Source organism: Epinephelus moara, chromosome 15 (genome assembly GCF_006386435.1).
Source record: "Epinephelus moara isolate mb chromosome 15, YSFRI_EMoa_1.0, whole genome shotgun sequence".
NCBI lineage: Eukaryota > Metazoa > Chordata > Actinopteri > Perciformes > Serranidae > Epinephelus > Epinephelus moara.
The window spans coordinates 5,602,919-5,625,955 of NC_065520.1; the positions used below are offsets into that span (position 1 = coordinate 5,602,919).

At 41.2% G+C, this 23,037-nt stretch overlaps 1 protein-coding gene across 1 annotated transcript; it reads right to left on the reverse strand.

Moving 5' to 3' along the window:
• Nucleotides 1–352: 352 nt before the first annotated feature.
• LOC126401963 (sodium/myo-inositol cotransporter-like) lies at nt 353–13,109 on the reverse strand. Its single transcript, XM_050063561.1, has 5 exons — nt 12,934–13,109; nt 7,022–7,968; nt 6,716–6,911; nt 6,131–6,258; nt 353–6,044 (listed from the first exon to the last, which is right to left on the reverse strand). Exons 2-5 carry the CDS (start codon nt 7,659–7,661, stop codon nt 4,810–4,812), a joined length of 2,199 nt encoding a protein of 732 aa, XP_049919518.1. The 5' UTR covers nt 7,662–7,968; nt 12,934–13,109; the 3' UTR covers nt 353–4,809.
• Between the last annotated feature and the right edge of the window lie 9,928 nt (nt 13,110–23,037).

A 23,037-nucleotide genomic window follows, 5' to 3' on the forward strand; every position in this document is an offset into this window, starting at 1 on the left:
TTCATTTGAGCCAAATTTTTGTAAAATTCCCTCAAGGCCTTATTGAGAAATTGTGTTCATAAGAATGAGACAGATGCAAGATCACAGCGACATTTACCTTTGATCACCAAAATACATGTGAACGTTTGTGCCAAATATGAAGAAATTTCCTTGAGGCGTTCATATTGCGTTTACAAGAATGGGACTGACGTACGGATGTATAAACGAACAGATGGGTGGGTGTTTTTTTTGTATACTCGATGGCAGAGATTGTGTCAATGATAAGCTTGTTTGGAATCTGTCCTCCTGGAACCTTTGTGCCACTGGATTCCCCACTTACAAAAAAATAAACCAGCAGTCACAATACATCAACAAAAATTCACAGTTTATTGATTTAATTCTCTGTCAAGCACGTCAGTCCAGAGAAAGCCCACAAGTCATAGTGTGTAGTTTGTGAACAGTTAACATGTAACAACCTTCATGTACTAATCCTGGTGGAGGCCTTTAAATGGACCAGAATGACCAGTTTGGTTAGGTGTTTTATAACCTACAAGTGAAGAATGGTGTCAAGTGCAGCAGCGATTACTTCTGTGATATGTAGCATATTTCTAATGTCATGACATCCTCAAAAATGAGTCCCACAATAAACCTGTACGAGCACTTTACAGCCAGTAAAACTTTAATGGAAACTCACACAATAGCCACATGGAGAGACACCACTCAAGTTATTTGGACTCAGTTTCTATTGCAAAGATTAGGTTTTAAACATCATTCAGTGGTAAATAATTACAACATTGCAATTATATTCACCAAATTAATTCAGGAGAGGAGGTCCTCTCCTTCACATCTGAAATCAGGCTTAACATCAGTTCTTACAAATAAACACATTAACACCATCATTTACAACTATGTTCATAAAACGTTTTAACCATTTCAGTGGAGGAAGCCCTTGAGTTCTATAACAGGTGCAGAAAAGTAATAAAAATGTTGGTTACTTTTCAACACTTTGAGGACAAGCACATACAGTGTCATGTTCATGTGTTATAATAACAATCCAATGTATTAAAAATGACTGCCAAGTAACAGTACATTCTCCTGAAAAACCCCAAAGTGTTATACAGCCACAGTGTTGTTTTGCACAGTGGTGTTATATAGGTGTAAGGCACCTAGTTTATGTGTACATGCCACACAGCAAAAGGAGATTCGACAGATGACGTACAAAAAATAGAAAAGTTGCACTTGGTAATATTGCTATATAAACTCTTGTGCATTCCCCACTAATCGATACTATGTGAAGAAACCAACACCAAAGCCCCTGAGTAACTTCTACCTGAACGGATCCCTTACTAGTCAGCCTTGAGCTGCATTTCAAACAAGTGGATTGTCTAGTCAAAGCAATGGAATGACGATTGTTGTTGATGAAGTGAATGTTTAGTCACAGCAGATGGTAGATGGTGGGGTGCTGAAGTATTCCCAGGAGTTTTCCAAATTCATGGATGAATGTAAATAACTACCATCACCATGACGCCTATTTTTGGTGCCATACTGCCACCAAACAACGGCACTCATCTCCTGAAGTCAGGAGTTTGTGGACCTCTGTACTGTTGAGAGGGTTCCAGATCGTCCCCTTTAGAAAGAGGAAGACTTTATTTTAGTCAGTGGTATGGACCTTTCCAGTCACCTCTACATCAGCTCCGCTAAATTTATGCAATTTTATGCTCTTACATGTATTTTACAAATATTGTTTGTGCTTTTTGTGATTTGCATTGAACAGTGATGACGTATTGTTACAGGACGGGGAAGTCAACTCACTACGGTCCTCCTGTCGACTCTGCGACCTGACTGATCGAGGTTGTACCATGTAAACATCAGAGTAAACACAGAGGAAAAAGGTGGAGAAGATGAGCAAAAGCTACAATTATGACCACACAAACAAGTATCCATATCTACATATCCACATAAATACTGCCTGGGGTCGCGGCCTTAGGCATCTTCTCTGCCTAACATCCTGCTAACCAATATACAGGCATTGGATAAGAAACTGGATAACCTCCAGGCCTACATCCGTTTCTGACAGGATATCAGGAACTGCAATGTCCTTTGTTTCACCAAAACTTGGCTAAATCCTGTAACACCAGACAGCGCCATTCAATCGGGTGACTCTTTTTCCAATATCTGATCCGAGAGAACAGAGGACTCTGGCATTAAAAAAAAGGAGGAGGCATGTGCTTTCTGATGAATAAGGATTAGTGTGACAGTAGGAATATTGAAATGCTGTCCCTTTCCTGCTCACCTTGTGCCACATCTTCCCCCCGGCAGCACAGAAGATCTACACTATTTGCACAGTTCCACATTGGACACCCGAGATTAGTGTCACCAATTAAGTATGCGTCCAAACGCCGCCCCTTCTGTTCCTGAGTTATGACATTAAGTAATGGCCAGGCAAGTGTCTTTGCAGAACATGATGATGCCACAGTGAAATTGACCTTTGTCCTTTTGGATATATAATTTCATAATTTTATCCTATAAGACATTTGTGTGAAATTTTGTCATAAATTGGCTTATGAATTACTGAGTCATGGCCAAAATCATGTTTTGTGAGGTCACAGTTATCTTGACCTTTGACCTGGCACCACCAAATTTTAATCTCAAGCGGACATTTTTGCCAAATTTGAGGAAATTCCCACAAGGCTATCTTGAGATATATTGTTCAGAAATGAGACAGACGTAAGATCACAGTAATCTTAACCTTCGACTACCAAATTCTAATCAGCTCACCCTTGACTCCAAGCAAACGTTTGTGCCAAATTTGGAAAAATTACCCGAAGATTTCCTTGAGATATCACGTTCCTGAGAATGAGACAGCTGAGGTCACAGTAACCTTGACTTTTGACCATATGAAACTAATCAGTTCATACTTGTCCCAAATTTGAAGAAATTGGCTTTTTTGAGATATTGCATTTGTGAGAAAAGGACGCATGCACAACCTGAAAACATATTGCCTCCGGCCATGACAATTAACAGAGCAGAGCCATAAAAACACTCTGAATCACTGCTACATACCTTTCAGAGGCATCTACAGAGTGGAATTGCTGCCAGTTATCTGATAAGAATGACAATGCCCTCTGAGGTCAAAATATGTAAACAACCTACAAAGCAAGGCCATAGTGGCGAAAAAGGTCTGGAAATTATCAAGCCAATTTGAGGCCACCCTACAGTCTGCATAACATGATGCAATCTGGTGCATATTCCATGACAACAATGTTAACGTCACCAATGTATCAGTGAATTCATTGAGTCTGTGATGGATTTAATTTGAAATACAACAAAAGCAACCTGTACCCTAAACAGTTAAATAATTTTACCACCAGAAACCATGGATTACCATAACCATCTGGTATGTTGCAACACACACACACACTGCAGCCTACGATTTATGGCTACAGTCTGGAAACATGGAAAATTATTAAGCAGCAGCGTACAATGTAAGAACGCCAGTAAAGGAGGCAAAAAGGGACTCGCAATGCACAAGTTAAAGGAGCCGACAGGGATTACATTTCATGGGACCTGTACCTTGTATGATGTCATGTGACAAATTAATTGATAGGTTGATTGATTGATTGATTATGACACAGTGAAACTAATAAAAAGACTATCTACAGCAATAAAAGACTATCTTCATAACAAGTGTCTCCTAAAAGGAGTGAGAATGCTTCAAAGTGGTTTTCTGATGTGAATTGAGGCGGCTGCCTCCATTAATTTTAGTAACTTTCAAACTGATATTCCATGCTTGATGGCTTGTCATTTCATAAAGTTGTCAGGTTTCTTTCCAAAGAAAAAGGTTTTATCCACTATCATTGTGCAAATATCAAGAGTTGACGAGCTAGTTTGTTTGAAGCATACTGAACCCTTGACACCTACCGCCTTATATACAATGTAAAAAATAAAGTTCATAAAAAACAACAAAGAACTATTTAAAAAAAACAACCAAAACCTCTTTTCAAGAGTTGGTTTCGCAGCCTAATTCTAAGCATATTTCAAATCTGCTTGGGGTTCTACATCCAATTTTGCAGGTAAAAGAAACGGAAAAATGATAAACTGTGTATCCAGATCTGGAAGAAAGTAGGGTCAAAAGTATTGTAGCTGTGTATGGCCATATCTGAATATGTGAAAATATTTACTATATATATATTCCATCAATTGTGTGAATGTGTAAATCATTTTGATCAAACTAATTCGAATGTTTGAATATGTGTAAAAAAAAAAAAAAAAAAAAATCTGAAAAAAATACAGATTTAATTTTTGAATTCATGTCCCGCATTTCATACTTCCTGAATAGCCAGTGGGGATGCTCAGATTAACATATTCAAGATACAATGCAGAGATCTGGTGTTGATGTATGCTTAATTTTCAAGCTACTGTAGCTGTCATTTGGTTGCTGCCACAGACACTAACCCTAACCCTAACCTAGCAAAGTAGGCTCATCCCCTGGCTCCTTGATTGGACAGTGAAATGATATGTTAATCTAAGCATCCTCATTAACTATTCAGAAGGAAGCCTGAGACGCAGGACAAAAAAATTGTTCTTGAAGGCTTGATTTGTACTCGTATGGTCATACACTGATACAATACTTTCAACCCTATTAAAGGAGGCCATTTGCACATAATTTGCAATTTGACAATGGACAAAATGTTCTTAGGAACATTTTCCTGTTCATCATGCTCTTTTTTAAGCAACCCTTCAGAGAAAACTCAAGGATAGCTTACCTGCAGAACACCCCTGCTTGTAGTTTATGGTCAAAAGTGTCCAACAGTTTGGAATTAAACAAGCCTATAAGGAGAAATAGATAAAGAGGAAGATCCCAACAGAGCAAATCATCACCAGTCCTATGTTCAGGATGATTCTGGTTTGTGGAGGTTCATGTAAAAGTTTATCCACAATCTTCTCCTGTTCCTGCACTTTAATGACCTGAGGTTCAGGCGGTTTCTCTTGGAAGCCACAGAACCACTCTAAAGCCTTCATACACCTCCCACCCTCCACTCCTTCTCCAAGGCAGCCTTCCTCCTCTTCATCCCTAACTCCTCTCCCTTCTCCCTCTTCTACCATTTTAGGATCAAAAATTGGTGAGGTGCAACCACTGTGGATTGGAAGGTGTGTTTCAAGGTCACTGGCTGTGACAGCATGACCACTGCTTGGTTTAGCATTTTCATGATTGGCCTCAACCCCATTGATCTTGTTTGGGAGGTCTTGACACTTTTTTTCACAAAGCAAACTGTTTCCATTTAGGATTTCATGGTTCAGAGGCTTCAAAGCATTGTCAGCGTCTCCAGTTTTCTCTTTTTCTTGTTTTAGTTTCTTTCTCTTGTTTAACCCCCACAGAGTAGTGCTTCTGATTTGTTCTTTGCTGGGCGGAGGAGTGCAAAGACTCACAACTACAGTCACCAAAGCTGACACCCAAAACAAGATGGCAGCCACATACATGAAATGAACATCTTTGATGAAAGATGGCCGCTCATCAGGCTGGTCGCAGCCAGGCTCACGGTAGACAAATGCCAAAATCAGACGCAACGCACCAAGGGTAAACCCTACTAACCCGCCCCAAAAGGCACCCGTCTCATTGCAGCGATGCCACAGGACTCCAAGCAAGAAGAGAGCAGCTACAGGTGGAGTCAGGTAATCTGTAACTTCTTGGATGTAATAGAACATCTGGCCTCCCTGCATCTCAATAATAACTGGCACCCAGGCAATGCTGATGATCACCATGAAAACCACAAACAACCTGCCGACTATCACCAACTCCCTGGATGACGCCTTCTTTCGTATCATCTTGTAAATATCCAACGTGAATATGGTGCTTGCTGAGTTGAAGATGGAGTCCAAGTCGCTCATTAGAGCTGCGATCATGACAGCCATCATTAGGCCGCGGAGACCAACAGGCATCACAGACATGACGAGCCGTGGGTAAGCTACGTTGCTACAGCCAGTTGCAGAACCACACACTTCCATGCAGTGCTCTGGGCTGATACAGGCCAACTCATCAGGAAAGAAGATCCTGGAAATCATCCCTGGAATCATAATGATAAGTAAATCAGTTATTTAGTGAGTCGGGACTTTAGGTGTCAGTTACTTAAAAAGCAATTAATGGTTTTACCTGGGATGACAATGATGAACATGGGAAGTATTTTCAGAAAACCAGCCATGAGAGTAGAACCTTTGGCATGGGCAATGTTCTTTGCTGCCAGAACACGTTGCACAATTACTTGATCAGCACACCAGTACCTGGAACACAAAGGGAAAAATGCATAGACTTAACATTAAGTTCTCTTTAAAGTATCAAGTAGCATTATAGCAAGGACACTGGTTCACCTCCCATTACCTGAGCTGTCTGTACTGACTCCAAAGGCTAGTTTTGTGGGCAGGGATCAGGCATAGTGCTAGGCGGTCAGTCAGTCGGTCCCGCACTTTGGTCCAAACTGAAATATCTCAACAAGTGTTGGATGGATCGCCATAAACTTTAACGTATGGAGCCTTTCTGGAAAGCATGGGTGTGTTCATAAAATTTCATGGCAATCTGATAAATCTATTTTTACTGCTGTTCTGTGCAGGTTTTACACTAGCTCAAGTGAAAGGCCAAGTGGGTTAAGATTAATCTTCTTGGGGCATACACACATAAAAGAACTACATGGAACTGAACCAGTTAGGAAGTGAAACTATGTGAAAAGAACTGGACAGTTACCAAATAGAAGCAGGAGTCTGGCCCAGTAAGAAACCAGGCCAAGGCAGGTCTGGATCCCTCGTGCCTCGAAGTATCTTCAGGGCATCTGGCTTCGGGTGGAGGTGGTGGTAGCAAGATTCAGAATATGTCAGGTTGGGTGAAGAAAGCATGATGGCAGTAATGTTCGGAGTAGCCTGCATGTACTTGGTCCTCACACCTTAAAATGACATGCCAGGACATGGTTTAGCATACATTATACTGAATAGTTTAATTGATTACATGGTACAAGTGATTTAACTTTAATGTATAAATCAGATCAATACAGACCTTCAAGTCCTCCCACTTTAAAGAGGCTGATGCCTGTGAGGCACAGTGCTCCGGCAATCATGAGGAATGCCTGGACTGTATCCGTGTAGATGACAGCAACCAGACCTCCAGTGACTGTCAACACAGCTGTCATGGTGATGAGGATGATGATTGACAGATAGAGGTTCCACCCTAAGGATTCCTGAATGAACAAGGCCCCGGCATAGAGATCCACGGACAACTTGGTAAAGATGTACAGGACGAGTGATAACGCTGCAAAGTACACTTTCAGTCTGTTCCCGCCGAACCGTTTGGACAGGTACTCCGGCATGGTGTAGACTCCAGACTGAATATACACAGGGATAAATATCCAGCCTAACAACTGGAGCAATAGTAAAGCATTTAATTCCCATGCAGCTACACTTAATCCACTAGCAGCACCTGATCCAGCCAGTCCAATGAAATGCTCGCTTCCTATGTTGCTGACGAATAGAGATGCTCCTACAGCCGCCCAATTCATGGAGCGACCAGCAAGGAAGTACCCGCTCACTGTGCTCTTGTTAGCTTTCCACATGGCAAAGAAACCAATAGCTAGCACCAGGATGAAGTAGATTACTACAACAGTGATGTCTGCCACTTCCATGATGCTAGCAGCGGCCATGTTTGAGCAGTTTTGTAGCTCTTAAACAGAACTAAACTAAAGCTGTGTGTTTTGTCCAGAAAATCACTGAAATCTGCACAAATTTAAGTCCAAAGATGCCTGATTTACCTGTTTTTTAGGGTGTCAAACAGTGGTATTCAACTGAGCAACAAAATCATCATTTGCAGTCATCTGCACATGATCATATAGTGTAGTATAAAGCAGTTAACAAGCCAAAGCCTGAAATTAATGGTCCTTGTTCCATTGGAGTATCTCTTAGCTTAGGCAATGAATCCAAGTTGTGGCTTGGCAGCTTGTAAAATGAATCCTGCAACAAAAGCAAATGTACAGACAAAATTATTCATATTTCCATCTACAATCTCTAATGCCTCTATAAATTACATTTAGCCCCAAATAACTTTACAGTCCCTGCAACTTTGGTCGACATTTTTCATGAAAGAATGTCAACATGCTCATTAAAAACTGGGGTGGGCAGTGTGGCAGGGAGAAGAGTCATTCACATGAAGATACCAACAAGAATGTGTTACTGGAGAGACAACAAGATTCTGGAAGAGCTGTCAGTAAGGGCCAATGCCAAAATTGTCAGGAGAATTCAAAGAATGGCAGAAGACTCGGTTGTTTATGACTAAATTAGAAATGGGCTACGTGACCATTGTGTAATTTCCTGCCTCCTGCATATCTACCCAAGCACCACCCATCGCATAAACCACATAGAGTATTTCCAGTGGGTGAGAACGCTTTTGACACAGACAATCTCCTGTTGTGTGCAACATGTGTAAAATGTATTTCGCTATATAAGTCCATTCACCATTTACTATTTACTGGACAGCCCCGACTTTACAATGAAATAAGATTTAATAGATCAATGTATGGGAAACTCTGGATTACTGTATGAAGCACTTGCATATGTCTGTGGTCCTCTGGTGGGAGGGGCTTAGGATGGAGAGAGGAGGATGGAGAGTGGAGAGCTGCAGGAGGGTTTATTTTCAAGTTCTGCCAGTCTTCTTGCCTTTTCCAGATTTCTGCTTACCCTAGCTTTAAACTTTGTGTCAACATGCAACATATCATAGAAGTAAGCAACAGGGCTGTACACTGATCTTTAAAGGGTACTTAAGTACTGCACTTTTAAAAAAGTTTAATGTCTCGTGAGAAAAAAATGGAAGCAACAGAGGTCAAGATATCCAGACGTTTAATCCCTAGCATGGGTCATGCAACAAAAACACTTGTTCCTACGTTTCCTATAATGCACTTCAGTTGGGTTGTCCCTTGAAAGTCAGAGGTTTGAATCCTCAGTCGAGAACCCTCAGTGGACTGAGATTCCTTCAAGGCAATCAGTCTCTCTTTATAGCCGTGGCCACATTATGTTTTTGGGTTGTCCAAATTTGGCACAAACATCCACTTTGAGTCAAGAATGAACTGATTAGAATTTGGTGGTCAAAGGTCAACGGTCCGGGTCACTGTGCCCTTGTCCATCACATTCTCGAAAACGTAGTATCTCAAGAACAACGAAAGGGAATTTCTTCAAATTTGGCCTGAACGTCCACTTGGACTCACAAATGAACTGATGAGAATTTGGTGGTCAAAGGTCAAAGGTTAAGGTCACTGTCACCTTGCATTTTTCATTAGACCCTACCATCACGTTAAAGATCCAGGTCACCACATCTCCTTGATTTGTCAAGTTCTGTTTCTAAGGTAAAGGAAGAACAATCAAACTCACATCCCCACTTCCAGTTAAGTCTCCAGTCCGAGACCTACCTAACCCTGATGACATCACTATAACATCATTGGGACTGTTTTCTCAGACTAAACAAAATCCCTCTGGAGTCACCACAGACATTACACAGCTGTTTCCACAGGCTAAGTAGTGCTCCCCATAAATAGTAAATTGATAATCAGCTGGGTGACCCGAGCTCCAAGTCTGCCCATTTCCTCGACCTTCTGTTTTGACGATGATTACAAGTTCCTGATGTCACCTGCAACCGTGCTGTTAATAGATTATATAAGAACCTTGTAGCTCAGTGTATTCAGACTCACTCCTCCAGTTTGCATCATGTCACAAGTAAGCAAGTCCTTGCATGCCAAACAGATATTCTATAGTGTAGTGTGGGCATTTCCAGGGCAGGGAGGGTGTCAAGTTGCATAATGGGGAGGTGGTCCACACAAGAAACTGAAGGTCTGGATATCTCGGCCTCTGCCAGATCAATTTACCCCTTTAACATCATGACTGAAGAATGACTACCATGGAGCACGTTTGCATGTTGGTCCTGCTGTTGTGTTTTTGAAAGAGCAAGTTGAGGTTAGGCCTGCAGGTAATCTATTATTTATAATTCTGCCAACTATCTCATCAGTTAAATCAGTTAATCGTTTGGTCTATAGATGGTGTTTTGTCCAACCCAAAGATATTTAGTTTAGTATTGTAGTGACTTAAACATATGATAGTTGCATATTAATTTCCTGTGGTAGACCAAGCTTGTAACATAATGGAGAATGAAAGGCTGCAAAGCTCTGGGTGGAATTAGCAAATATAAGCGTGTATTGACATTTGTAGAAGTAGGGCATCACATGTCAGCTGCTCTCTAGAAATAACTAGCTGTATTTTCTGTTTCCAATGCTGCTTTGATACAGGACTGTAGTATGAGGGTCCCACATCGGGGCTGGTGTTTGTGTTTGTTGTTGACCAGAGTGTGCAGGTCGGTAGAGGACAGCTGGGGTTGACTGTATGAATGCATACAAGTCTCTGGAAGATCAAAATGTCTCCACACAGTTTTAAATTAGCTCTGTGCAGGCAGCATGAAAATGTTTCACTCGTGTAAATGGTTGGGAACAATAGCATCAGTGACATTTTCTCACCAGAGGACACTGGACTGTCTTTATTTCTATTTGCAGGAATCAATCCTGCTACTTGCAGCAGAGTCAATATTGATTTAAAATAATTAGAACAAGGAACTGACTTCTTGAGCAGAGTGCTCACTATGGTTATACTCTCTTGGGTTATGTTGGCATTGCACAGAGCCACCAAACTTCACAAACCAACAAAAATTACATTAAGCCCTGATGAGAAATCCAATATGCAAATAAATAAAAAGACATATATGGGTGGACCACGGGGGTGTGGGGCCTCGAAACCAGACACACAGCCCTTTTAACACTGTTGCTGTAAAATTCAGGATTACATAACTACCCTTTACTTAAAAACACAATATGTACCTTCTGCTGCTCAGGGTCTCTCAACAAAAGAGACTTTGATGAAGCAGCACGGGACTGTGGGAGTGTGTCGTCATGTTAAACAACCACCATATTGCAGATGGAAAATCTATCTGACACAACTCTGGCAGGAATCATAATGACAGACAAGAAAATGTATAAAAGTTTTCTTAACATTATATTCAATCACGCTATGTCATGCTACAAAATAGCTAACCTTAATTTGCTAACTTACCATTAGCATTAGATGAGTTGTCTAACACTTGTCCATACAGTAAGTGTAGCTAACAAATTGTGATGAGGTCAAGTGCTGATATCATTAAAAATAGTCATACTAAAACTAACGTCATACGTGTGTTGAACGGTATTTCCCACAGAAGTAGACTCTATTTGCGGTGGTAGCTGACTGGTGGGGGTCGTGGACCTTCATTAGTACCCTGTAGCAACTCGAATTAAGCCGACCAACTCACCACCAGATCAGCAAACTTTCTGTTGCTGCCGTTACCCAGGTTACACTCAGCACTGCTACTGGCCACCAGTTTGCTGTGACCCCACCGGCAACTGGGTATTGCAGTGGTTAAATATGAGTTACCACCATGGAACTGAAGGTCCATCTCTGGAGTTGCAGCCCACTCTCCTCCCAGTGAGGTAGTCTTTTAGGTGGGGAGTGAGGCAAAGGGATTGCAGGGGTGCTAGCTATCTAGCTTATACCATTTAACTGGCTTGTCTCATTTGTGTTTTGATAAACACAGACAGAAAGCATTTACTGAGTAAAATTTGGTAACACTATATGATTTTAAATGACGTTTCAGCTGATGTATCTCGTGTTTCATCAGAAGTTAGGGCAAAAGAACGCAGTAAAGGTTATCTGTTAAACCACTGACAGGCGACCAAATGAAATGCACCATTTCTTGAATTAAACTACCGATTCCTCTGGGTTTGATCTGTAAAAAAATCACAGCCAAATATTGCACTTTTGGAGCCAGAACTTGCGCAGTAGCATTCGGGAAGTTGAGCTGTGGTATCAAATTCCCACCCATAAACCTGTCCTACCCACTCGTGAAGAGAGCCACTGAACACAAGCACACCAGTTGAAACACACAACTGTCAATCATAATGTCACACGCTTTTTTTAATCGCATCAAATAGCTAATTAATCCCGTACTTATTGTAAACATTATTTCTTTAATGACAGAAACCATTTTTAGGATAGGCTTTGGGAGCTGTCATGCTGCCCAACTTCTGAGCATTGTTGGAAACATTTGGGATAATGTAAGTGCACAACTCAAAAATTATATAACATAGGTCCCTTTGTTTTTTATATATTCAAATGCAGAAATGTTATATCTTTATCATTTCATTACATCATGTTCTTTAAGTAAAGCATGGTGTGATTTGATCATATTAATAATTATGACTTTCTGCAGAGTGTAGCAGTAGGATTTTTTTTTTTTTGCCATCATATTCCTATAATATTCTCATTCTCTGGTTTATTTCATTGTGGCTGTTTTAATTATTTCAATAAATTATGAGTTATATCGTATACTTACATCTTGCGATACTTAAAAGTATAATAAAAAGTTTGGTTTTCATACAAAATATGACTGAAGCCAGATATGTTCAAATATATGGTTGCTGTAATTTATGCTGTTTTAATTTCTATAATTTATCTCATATTACTGTAACAGTGAAAAGGCACTTCACTATACTTATATCGTTATAAAGTATGTGCTGCTAAATTATCCATCATATAGCCAAGTTGGCTCTCTTTTTCTCCTTGAGGGACTTTTTCAGCTGACTCAGTAATCAGTTTTCCACTGTACTTTTCAACCTCTGATATTTTTCTTTTTAATTCCTGTGGATCAGCGCCCTTTATTTTAATTACAATATTTTAATAGCATATTTATACAGTTAAACGTGTCTGTGGGCATTAGCCGTGACAAATTTTACACCAACATACGAGACAAAACTCCTATTAATTTAATCCATCAGGTCACAAAACCGCTTGAATGTCCATCGCGATATTTCAGGCGCACTTTTAAAGTAAAGTAAAAAACACGAGACTCACCTGCCGGGCGGCTGATCTCCTCTGTGTCGTCTCCCAGTTTGTCTTTGCAGTGGAAAAGTTTTGTTGTCAGGCTGGTTTGAATCCCAGACTAGTTGGAGACCAGCAGAGTCCTCGGGCTATTATCAGGAGCGGAAACCTCCGCCCACAGCAGCAGCATCATCATCACCTGCAGGGGTGGAGGGGAAACACGCTGCTCGCGCTCTGATGAGGATGATGATGCTGTGCAGATTAACGTGACTGCTGATTGTGCAGCCATCGAAACTCTTTTTACCACTGATTAAACTGCATCCACTCAAATTTGTGCGCAAAAAGAAAGAAGAAAAAAAAGAATAAATACCAGTTAATGATGGAGGATAATGAAACTAGAAACTGATATTATTATCATTATTATTATTATTATTATTATTAGTTGTAGTTGTAGAAGTAGTTGTGGTAATAGACTTCACCTAAATGTTTTTAAACTAATCTTAACCTGTGAAAAATCATGAATTTTAAGACAGAGAAAAGGGTGGAATTGTTATGAACAATAGGGTCATTGCTTTGTGGTTTCAATGGAAGCATGGCTGGATTTACTTTTAGGATCTTTCCAGGTATGAAAAATAGATAAATAAAGACAAGGCATCATTTGTGTTGCCTTCAGGTACCCGCCAAGTACAGAGCAGGACAGTATGTATACTAAAAACAGGCACATGTTAGAGGTCTCACTATTTGATTTTCAGGGAGTTATGCTTAAGGATGTGCACCCCTAACATAAAAGCAAAATTTTAGCATCAACTTCTCCCTTCATAAACCTATGATAAAGACATCAAAGACACAATGTGCCTGTCTTTTTCCATGTGCCAACATCGATTTAACAGTAGCTACCTGTCCTGTAGACTGTGGCTATTTAGGCTGGCGTTCTTGCCCCTCATCCACTATCTGCGTGTACCATTTTCAAAATCCCCACTATGAGGTGTGCCTGCTTTGGTCTTTTGGTGAATTGTTGTAAAGATCTACAATGAAAAAAACTTCAGAAAAGCCCAGACTCGGTTTCACACGTCTCTTGTGGCTGATGTTGAGCTGTTTTCTGACACGGCCAGTCAGAGTTGAATTGAGCTTCTGGGATATCTACGAGCCACATATATCTTGCCGTAGGTGCAGATTTTAGGGGGGCAGGGGTCAATATTTAGAACATGTGTAATTGCCCCCCCTGCAAAAACACACAAGTAGCAGAGGACTTTTATTCTGACAAAACTGAAGACATTTACACTGTAAATTGTCATTACTGTTTTTTTTTTGTGGCGTTCTCTTTTGCAGAACATTCGCCATTTTAATGACAGTGCACCTGTCATGGTATCCTGATCTTAGCAAGGCCCAAGATGATTGTGATTGGTGTAAACAAATACAAACAAGCCACAGCATTTCCCCCCATAGCAGAATAATTATATGTTTCCAGACCTTTCGCTGGCGCTGACACAGCACTGTGGAAAAAAGTCTAGTTACCTGAGACCACCTCTCCTGAGGCTACACATGACGGTTGCATAACAATACTCAGTTTTCAGTTGGGGCCTCTGAACGAGCCCCTCTGACAGAGAAGCTAGATCTTGGGTTGTGCTGGTGACACTAATTACTGTGTTTGCAGAACTGATGGTCTCTACTAAGGCTTTGTCAGCCATCAGAGAGCGGCTGCCAGTGGCGATCCTTGATTCTGAGGGGCCCCGAGTAAAGCCCATCAAGGTCCTGATGGTTGCGGTGATGGTTATACCTAACATTGTGTGTATGACAGTTACAGGTAGCTAGCTGAACGTCCTAAGGAATGGTATCATCTTTTGAAGGGGCCCCACTTAGGGTTTTTTTGCGGGGAGTGGCAGTGCACTGTTTACAGGGGCGTAGTATAAATCCATGGGCCCCTGGGCACAGATATCCATAAGGTACCCACATCTCTCCTACACAGGATCAAGACACACACACATTCTCGTTGTTTAGCCTCGTTTTGTGTCATTGTTTTGAAACTCTTTGTAGTTGTTTTGTGTCTCTTTGAGGCTGTTTGCATCTCTTTATGGTCATTTTAAATCTCTTCCTGTTAATTTGAGTGACGTTTTGCAGGTGAAGGACAAGGGGCCCCCTTTACACTTTGGGCCCCAGGGCCTTTGCCCGTAGGTCTGTGCAATAATCCTTCCTTGACTGTAGTGCCTTAATGGAAGGTAAAGGGGATTTATAGCTGTCATTGCAAAAAGTGGCCTTCAGGGGCCCCTTTTCCCAAGTACATTTGGCAATGGCTAAATTGTTGCTGAGGGGTTTCTAACGACAGTAGCCAATACAAAAACGCGAAGGGCATATCTATAGCCAGTGTTTGGTTCGTGCATTCTGGGCTACTGTAAAAACATGGTGGTGCAACAAGGCAATCTCCATAAACGAGGACCTGCTCCCTATGTAGACAACCAATTTTATATAACGAAGACACAACAATTTTTTATTTCCAGGTGATGATACACTCACTAAAACATACATACTTGTAATACAATATTCCATTTCTGCCAGTGTATCCCCCTAAATCCTACATCCTGGACCTTTAATGGCAGGACAACTTGTATCCTGTCAGGATTTTAACCCATACCATACAGTGAACACCTAAAACAAGAAATCTTGACCCCAATGATAAAGTTGATTCAACCACTCTCTGAAAACAAACTTAAAGGTTTAATATTATGGGTTTAAAAGAAAAGATACTTTCGTCAACTTCTGGAATAACAATACTTATACATAACACACATATTATATTCCACAAGATATCTAATAGGAGTCTTCCCCTCCACTTCCTGACAAGAAGTCTCTACCTTTACTGTTATTCTTCAACTTGTTTTCCTTGTCGCACTCTATTAGTTTAAACATATGGATTGATGAGTAAACCAAAGATCACTGACATTTTCCCAGTTAGGACAAGTAGACCATGCAGCTCGCAGGGGTTCACATGCATCCAGTACACAGACACATATATGTGGATTTACACACACGCAAGGACACACACAGTTACTTATAAACCCAAGTGTTCACACAATGTGTGAGTCATGAGAACGTGAATGCTGCCTGACTTGGCGCTGTGTTTGCATGCTTGTTTTTGTATTGTTACATAAAAATCTGTGTGTGCATGCAACTTTGCATTCAAGCCTGCGTGACTGTTTTTTGGGGTTTTGCATGCAAAGTATATCAAAATATATTATTTGCATGTGTTTTAGAGTGTGTTTGTGTGTGTGTGTGTGTGTGTGTGTGTGTGTGTGTGTGTGTGTGTGTGTGTGTGTGTGTTTGTTTGTGTGTGTGTGTGTGTGTGTGTGTGTTGACCATGAACACCTTATTACCCATTACCAAGAAAGGCGCGACCTTAACGTGACAGCAAAGTCCTACTTTCTGCGCACACACCATGATTTTGCATTTTTCATAAACAATAAGCCACGGTCTGAGTTCGATGGGTTCTGACTTTTGTTTGTGTCAGGGAACTGATGGTAAGGAATTTGTTGTTTTTGCATTGGCACCACATGCTGTATCATGCCTACTATAAACTGTGCACTGTGCACAGGAACACAAGCCTTTGAATGTATTCATGTGGCTTTGAAATTGCAGCATTATCAGAATATATCAGATTCTTCTTTGGACTTCCTGGTTCCTGGGTTTGATTTTAAAACACAGAAATCTATCAAAAAAAGTTGCTTTTTTGAGCTTTCCTAGATGCCAAAATGGTCTCCACTTTAAATTGTACATTCAGTGTGTGTTTGTTCAGTTTGCAATTCTGAAGAAAGATAGCTGATTGTTGAGTTTCATTCCCAGGTCGGATTGGGGATAGGGCTAGACAAGCAGGTTGCCTCTTCCGACTCCTTTTTGGCCATGAAATGTGAATTTATGTCTCTCATAAGTCTGTTCATTCTACAATATATTGTAATTTATTTTATTTTATCTTTTTTTTTAATGTTCAAAATGAATAAATCAAATCAAAAATCAAATCAAATACCGAAGCTTCGTGTTGGTGGTTTGGTATGACTACCAACACATTTTTTCAAATGTGTCATTTATTCATTTATCCATTTATTTGGCACTTTGAGAACCACAAGCTGAGTCCAATCCAGTGTAATTATATGCAAGGGAAGGCAGACATCTCTACCGCTGACACCAAAACAATCAAGATTGATAAATAGCACTACAAGTAGGAGGAAATATGTGTAGTTTTGGTTTGGGGTAGACTGTCTCTTTCTGTACATTGTTGCTGTTGCTCCATTCAGCCACAAGATGGTGCCAATGCACAGCTCTGTCAGCAGCAGCATGGAAGCAGAGGCATTTACTCACCATGTATTTGAAGCTCACTGTCCTTCATGGTGGCAAAGCGTTTAGTAATATCATATAATTCCCCACTGGACCCGAGGTCGTCTGCCAGACTCCATCCCAGCTTAATGTCCTTCTCTCTGGACTCAGGCGATCCAGATTTGGAGGAGCTTGGCTTCTCATCAGTCTCTGTTCCCTTCTCGGCCTCTCAGTCATTTTGAGCAGCTGCTTTTCCAGATATCCAGCCTCAGCTGCTGCGATCACAAAACAACACAGTAGAATGGAAAGCTTGTTAACTTTTCTGATCACTTCTTCTGCAGTTTTTTTCTGCTTTCATTGGTATTCGGAGTCCTGACCATGTTTTCACTTACATGGAGCTACTAATCAAGGCTTATCAACTTCACCTGTACATCCTTGATTCCTTTCCTCGCACCCTCTCCTCATGTCTTCATCCCTCCTACCCATGGGAGGATTATGGGACAAGGGCCCCTGGGCACAGACATGAGAAGGCCACATGACCTCTCCTCCATAATACTGGAAACACATACAGAGACTTTGTGGTTATTTTGTCTCTTTTTGTAATTGTCATTTTGTGTCACTTCATTGTCAGTTTGTGTAATTTTTGGTCATTTTGTGTCTTTTTTTGTTTGTTGTGCCCCTTTTTGTCATTATTTTGTGTCTCTTTTAGGTTATTTTGTGTCTTCTTGGGCTCATTTTGTGTATTTTGTTGTTGTGCCTCTGTTTATAGTTTTTTCTTGTGTCTCTTTCATGTTATTTTGTGGCTCTTTTTGGTTGTTTTGCNAGCTATTCTATGTCTCTTTGAGATCATTTTGTGTCTTTTTGCTCTCCTTTTATAGTTATTTGTTATTGTTTTACCCCTTTTTGCAGTCATAGTGTCTTTTTTATTTCATTTTGTGTCGTTCAGGGTCATTTCTTGTTTATTTTTGGATGTTTTGTCACTTTTAGTAGTGATTTTGTGTCTCCTTGAGGTCATTTTGTGTGTGACTTTGACTGCTTTGTCCCTTTTTGTAGATGTGTTGTGCCTCGTTGAGATTATTTTGTGTGTTTTTTCTGGTTTCTTGTGTCTCTTTGTAGTGATTTTGTCTTTTTGTGGTTGTTTTGTTCCTTGTCTCTTTTAAATGATTTTGTGTCTTTTTTGTGTGTCTTTTTTTGGGTCCATATTAATTTGAGTGACGTTTTGCAGTTGAAGGCCAGGGGGCTGCTGACGCTTTGGGCCTGTACCCGGCATGCCTGTTTAACAATCCATCCATCCACCTGAGAAGCGAGCAGAGGAGGCAAGGAAGAGACAAAAGAAGAGGCATTTAACGAAAGGAGATATCCGTGTTTCAGAACCATTATTTTAAAGCAGCATTAATTAATTATAACGTGTGACACAGCTGCATCACCAGCTGTGTGTCACACCTCTTCTACGTCTCAGGTGCTAGAGAGACATCTACCAAGGAAACACCTGCATAATCTCACTAATAGCTCCTCTTGCAAGCCTCCTCCCCTCTCAAGATGCATTTTAAGAACTGAGGATCAACCTAAACCATTATTTTTCCCCAACCTTAAGTGCTTTTTGAGCCTAAACCTAACAAGACCTTAAGGCAAGCATGTTTTGAAGTGGCTCATGAAAGTATGTAGTTACCATCTAGCCATGACAAGAATTTAGACATCCTTCAAGATGGCACGCTGAGATCGATTTCCGGGTCACAGGCAGGATGACGGCGGAGAGAGAAGACGAGGAGGCACACAATAGAGAAATGTGCCCATAGTTTCCATTAACCTGACTGCCTCCATAGCGGGAAAATAACAGTTTTCAGCCTAAAATCACACATTGCAATCCAGACGGACACTGTTTGATATGCTAATTTGATAAAGAAACAAAGCAGAGCAAGAAAAATGAACTACTGATCATTCATACTCATAAAACAGCCAGTGAAGGAGCTCTAAAGTCAGTTTCTGATCAGACCATCAGAAAATGACTTTACATTCAATTTTTAAAACTGCATAAATGTCAAACTCAGCTCAACAAGTGTCGCACCGCCGCAGCAGATCCCTTTTATCAAGAGACATATTTCCACAACAAAGACAATGTGGGTCGTCACTGTGCTGCAGCTGACTGTTGGAACAACATGAGGTAACATTGAAGTCCCACTGCTTCCACTCAGCCACACTGACCCCTTCTGATGCAAAGAAGCAGCTGCTCTACTCCGAGCTCCCTCCAGATGTCCGAGCTCCTTACCCTATCTCTAAGGCTGAGCTCAGCCACCCCACAGAGGAAACTCATTTCAGCAGCTTGTATCCTCGATCTCAGTCTTTCGGTCACTACCCAGAGCTCATGACCGTAGGTGAGGGTTGGGACGTAGATGGACCAGTAAACTGAAAGCTTTGCCCTCTGGCTCAGCTCCCTCTTCACCACGACAGTCCGGCGCAGCGCTTGCATCACTGCAGAAGCCACACAAAACCGCTGATCCATTTCATGCTCCATTCTACCATCACTCGTGAGCAAGACCCCGAAATACTTGAACTCCTTCGCTTGGCACAGTTACTCAGTCTCAACCCAGAGGGGGCAATTCGCTGTTTTCTGGAAGAGAACCATGACCTCGGATTTGGAGGTGCTGACTCTCATCCCAACTGCTTCACACTCGGCTGCAAACCGCCCCAGTGCATGCTGGATGTCAGGGTGTGATGAAGCCAACAGAACCACATCATCTGCAAGAAGTGCTGTTTAAAGTCTTTAACAGTGGATGGCGCCACTGCTCCACTGAACAAACTGCACCACCAGCTCTCTGCTCTGAATTCTACTGTCATATTCCTCTTAAGTGTCTCAGTGCTCTGAAAGGTCTGCTCCATAGAATGACTCCTAAACTGACAGCGTGACATTACATACTGTTACAACAGAACAGTCCTGTAGTACTGTAGAAGATTTTGGTTTTGGATGTGGGATGGGTTGGAAAGTATGACCAGATTTAATGTCACTTCGTCCTCTGAAATGTTTTGTTCTCCCACTTCCCTTCAAACTTGGAATCTCTCCTCACAAAAACTAAGAGAAACTGTTCTCTTTTCTTCACCCATCAAATATTAATAGACCATTTTTGTGGTGAAACACTGACTTGAAATTTCAAGAACCCACACTGTCAATCAAATATACACAAACGGGTATCCCTACTGAGGGAAAACCAAAACATCAGATAAAAGTCGGTTTTTACAGACTATATTTAATCTCATCTCTCAGCGTCCCCGCGAGTCTACGACACTTCTGCGCTCAGCTGATTGACAGATGGAGACAAACAGCCCAACATGACTTTTGGCTTTAACACAGAGGCTGAAAAGGTTATGTTGCAGAATGAAAAGTATCATTAATCATCCGCCAGGGTGTAAAAGGAAATTTCATGACATGATCTTAAACAAAAACTCTAAATATTAATGTATTCCTCTCTGTTTCCCAAAGCTGGTTTTCAAACCACTGATCAGCCATTCACCAGAGGAAAATATTGCTACTATCATTTCTGCAAACCACGGCTACATTACATTTGTATGTATCGTGTGCAGCGTATCAACATTTCTAACATGACAGTGTATGAACTGACTTTGTCATCAGGAGGTGGAGGGGATGGTGGATGGTGTGTCACCCAGGCAAGACACCTGCCAACCTTCAGACCGCTGTTCAAGACCAACAACCAACCAAACTGTTTGTTCTTTAGCAAGTCATCTCTGTGTTTCCAGAGGCTTTTTGGCCACCAAACATGGTTGTTTCTTAGCAAGACAGTGCTGTGTTTCCAGCTGGGACTGTACCATTAAGGCGGTTGTTTTTTACCGAGACACTGCTGCATTTCCTGCTTGGATCACTCCACAAAAAGCGAATACTTTAAGCCAAAACATGATCTTTTCCCAACCATTACCAAGTGGTTCTCGTGGCTAAACCCAACCACATATTAACCACAGCATTGTTGAAAGGTTCAGCATACCTGCTTCATTATAACCCACAAATGTAACATATCCATGGTTTGCAGAAAGAAGAAAGAAGATATACTTTATTAATCCTCGAGGGGAAATTCATTCTGTTACACACAGGCCCAAAATACACACACACATGCACAAACAGGACCTATAGATGCATTAAATGGGGAGATGTCAGAGTGAGGTGCCCAGGGGTGGATAATGAGATATGCACAAAGTCCCCCACCTCTCCTAGATAGGAGCAAGACATAATTTTTTGTCATTTTTGGTCTCTTTGTGGTTGTTTTGCATCTTCTAGTAGTTATTTTGTATCTCTTTGCAGTTTCTTTGCATCTCTTCATGATCATTTTGAATCTCTTCCTGCTCAGTGTGTGTTAATTCGAGTGACATTTTGCAGGTGAGGGCCAGGGGGCTCCCCTCACACTTTGTGCCCATGGACCTCTGCCCAGTTGGCCTGCCCAGTAATCCTTCCATGACGGTGCCACTGATTCGTCTCACAGGGATTTTACATCTTGTTAGCATGGCCGACTGATCATATCTGTAGGCTGAATTTGTATCTGGAGCCAGCAGCTGGTTAGCTTAGCTCAACATAAAGACTGGAAACAGAGGGAAACAAGGAGCCTGGATCTGTTTTTCATTTATAACTTTGTTGCAGTTGATATTGTGCTTACATGCATTTTCTGAAATAAATACATGTTTAATCAAAAGTAAGAAAACCTAACTGACCCACAGTGAACAGAATATGTGTACAGTGCACGATGAGAAAGATAAACGGGGGGTCATTATGGGTGCCACTGTGTCAGAGATGGAAAAAGGGATTTCTCTGCAGCACAGAGATGAAGAAGAAGGAGGAGGAGAAAGAGGAGGGCATTATTCTTTGAACACAAACAGAGCTGAAGCTCTGAGAGTTGCTGGCGATGGCAGATGGTGGAAGGAAGGAAAGGCAGATGGAAAAATCACTTCCAACATGTTTATCATCATCAAGAAGCGTGTATACTGTAGTGTGTGTGTGTGTGTGTGTGTGTGTGTGTGTGAGGGGAGATGATTCCCCCGGGGTTAATGAAAAATGTGATTGAATTTTGAGTAACACTAGCACTAAAAGTCACACTGGTGTGAGAGCGAGGCTGTACATTGTGTTGATTATGTTTTTAAAGCAGCCTATATTTTTGCTCAGTATAAAGAACTGCTGAACAAGGCAAAACGATCAATATCAGAGTATTTCCCCATAAAATCAACTTGTGTCAGCTGAGGATGAATGGATGGATGGATGGTTATGTTTTGGCAACTTTAAGAACTTGATCAAGTCAGAGACAGATTGTGGTTTAATACTGAGAAAGTCAATAGGCCTACTGACTTGAAGCAGGACACAAGATGTGAGTCCTGAGCTGCTGAAATTTTAATACATATTTACAGTGTGATGTCGCCAGGGCAATTAATGTAACGTTGCTATGGTGATATGTATGTGTGAGGGCAGAGAGGCGGCTGAGAAACTTGAGAAACACACATGACTTTGTGACCTCTGCAAACACACCCCTGACAGCATGAGGGGCATGGTCTGAGGACTTGTGTGTGTGTGGCAGAAAGACAGTGAATTAAAGGCGAGAAAATTACTTCTTTCAAAATTCGGACTTCTTCTGGAAGTCATAACTCAAATCATATCTGAATACACATCCATGAAGCATATATTTTTATTAGGGATGTCCCGATCCGATATTCGGATCGGTATCGGCCGCCGATATTAGCAAAAAACGTGCATCGGATCGGACTGCATGGAAAAATGCCGATCCAAGAACTCCGATCCAGTTTTTCACGGATTCTGATTCAGGTTTTCCGGCCAGCCCAGCGCTCCGC

Bases quoted from the DNA above. Each gene is read 5' to 3' on its own strand.
- LOC126401963 (XM_050063561.1), bottom strand. From the start codon at position 7,661: ATGGCCGCTGCTAGCATCATGGAAGTGGCAGACATCACTGTTGTAGTA. The intron at 6,259-6,715 runs GTAACTGTCCAG...TTTGTGTTCCAG, and splicing joins CAGACTCCTGCTTCTATTTG to GTACTGGTGTGCTGATCAAG. The intron at 6,045-6,130 runs GTAAAACCATTA...TTATGATTCCAG, and splicing joins GTTCATCATTGTCATCCCAG to GGATGATTTCCAGGATCTTC.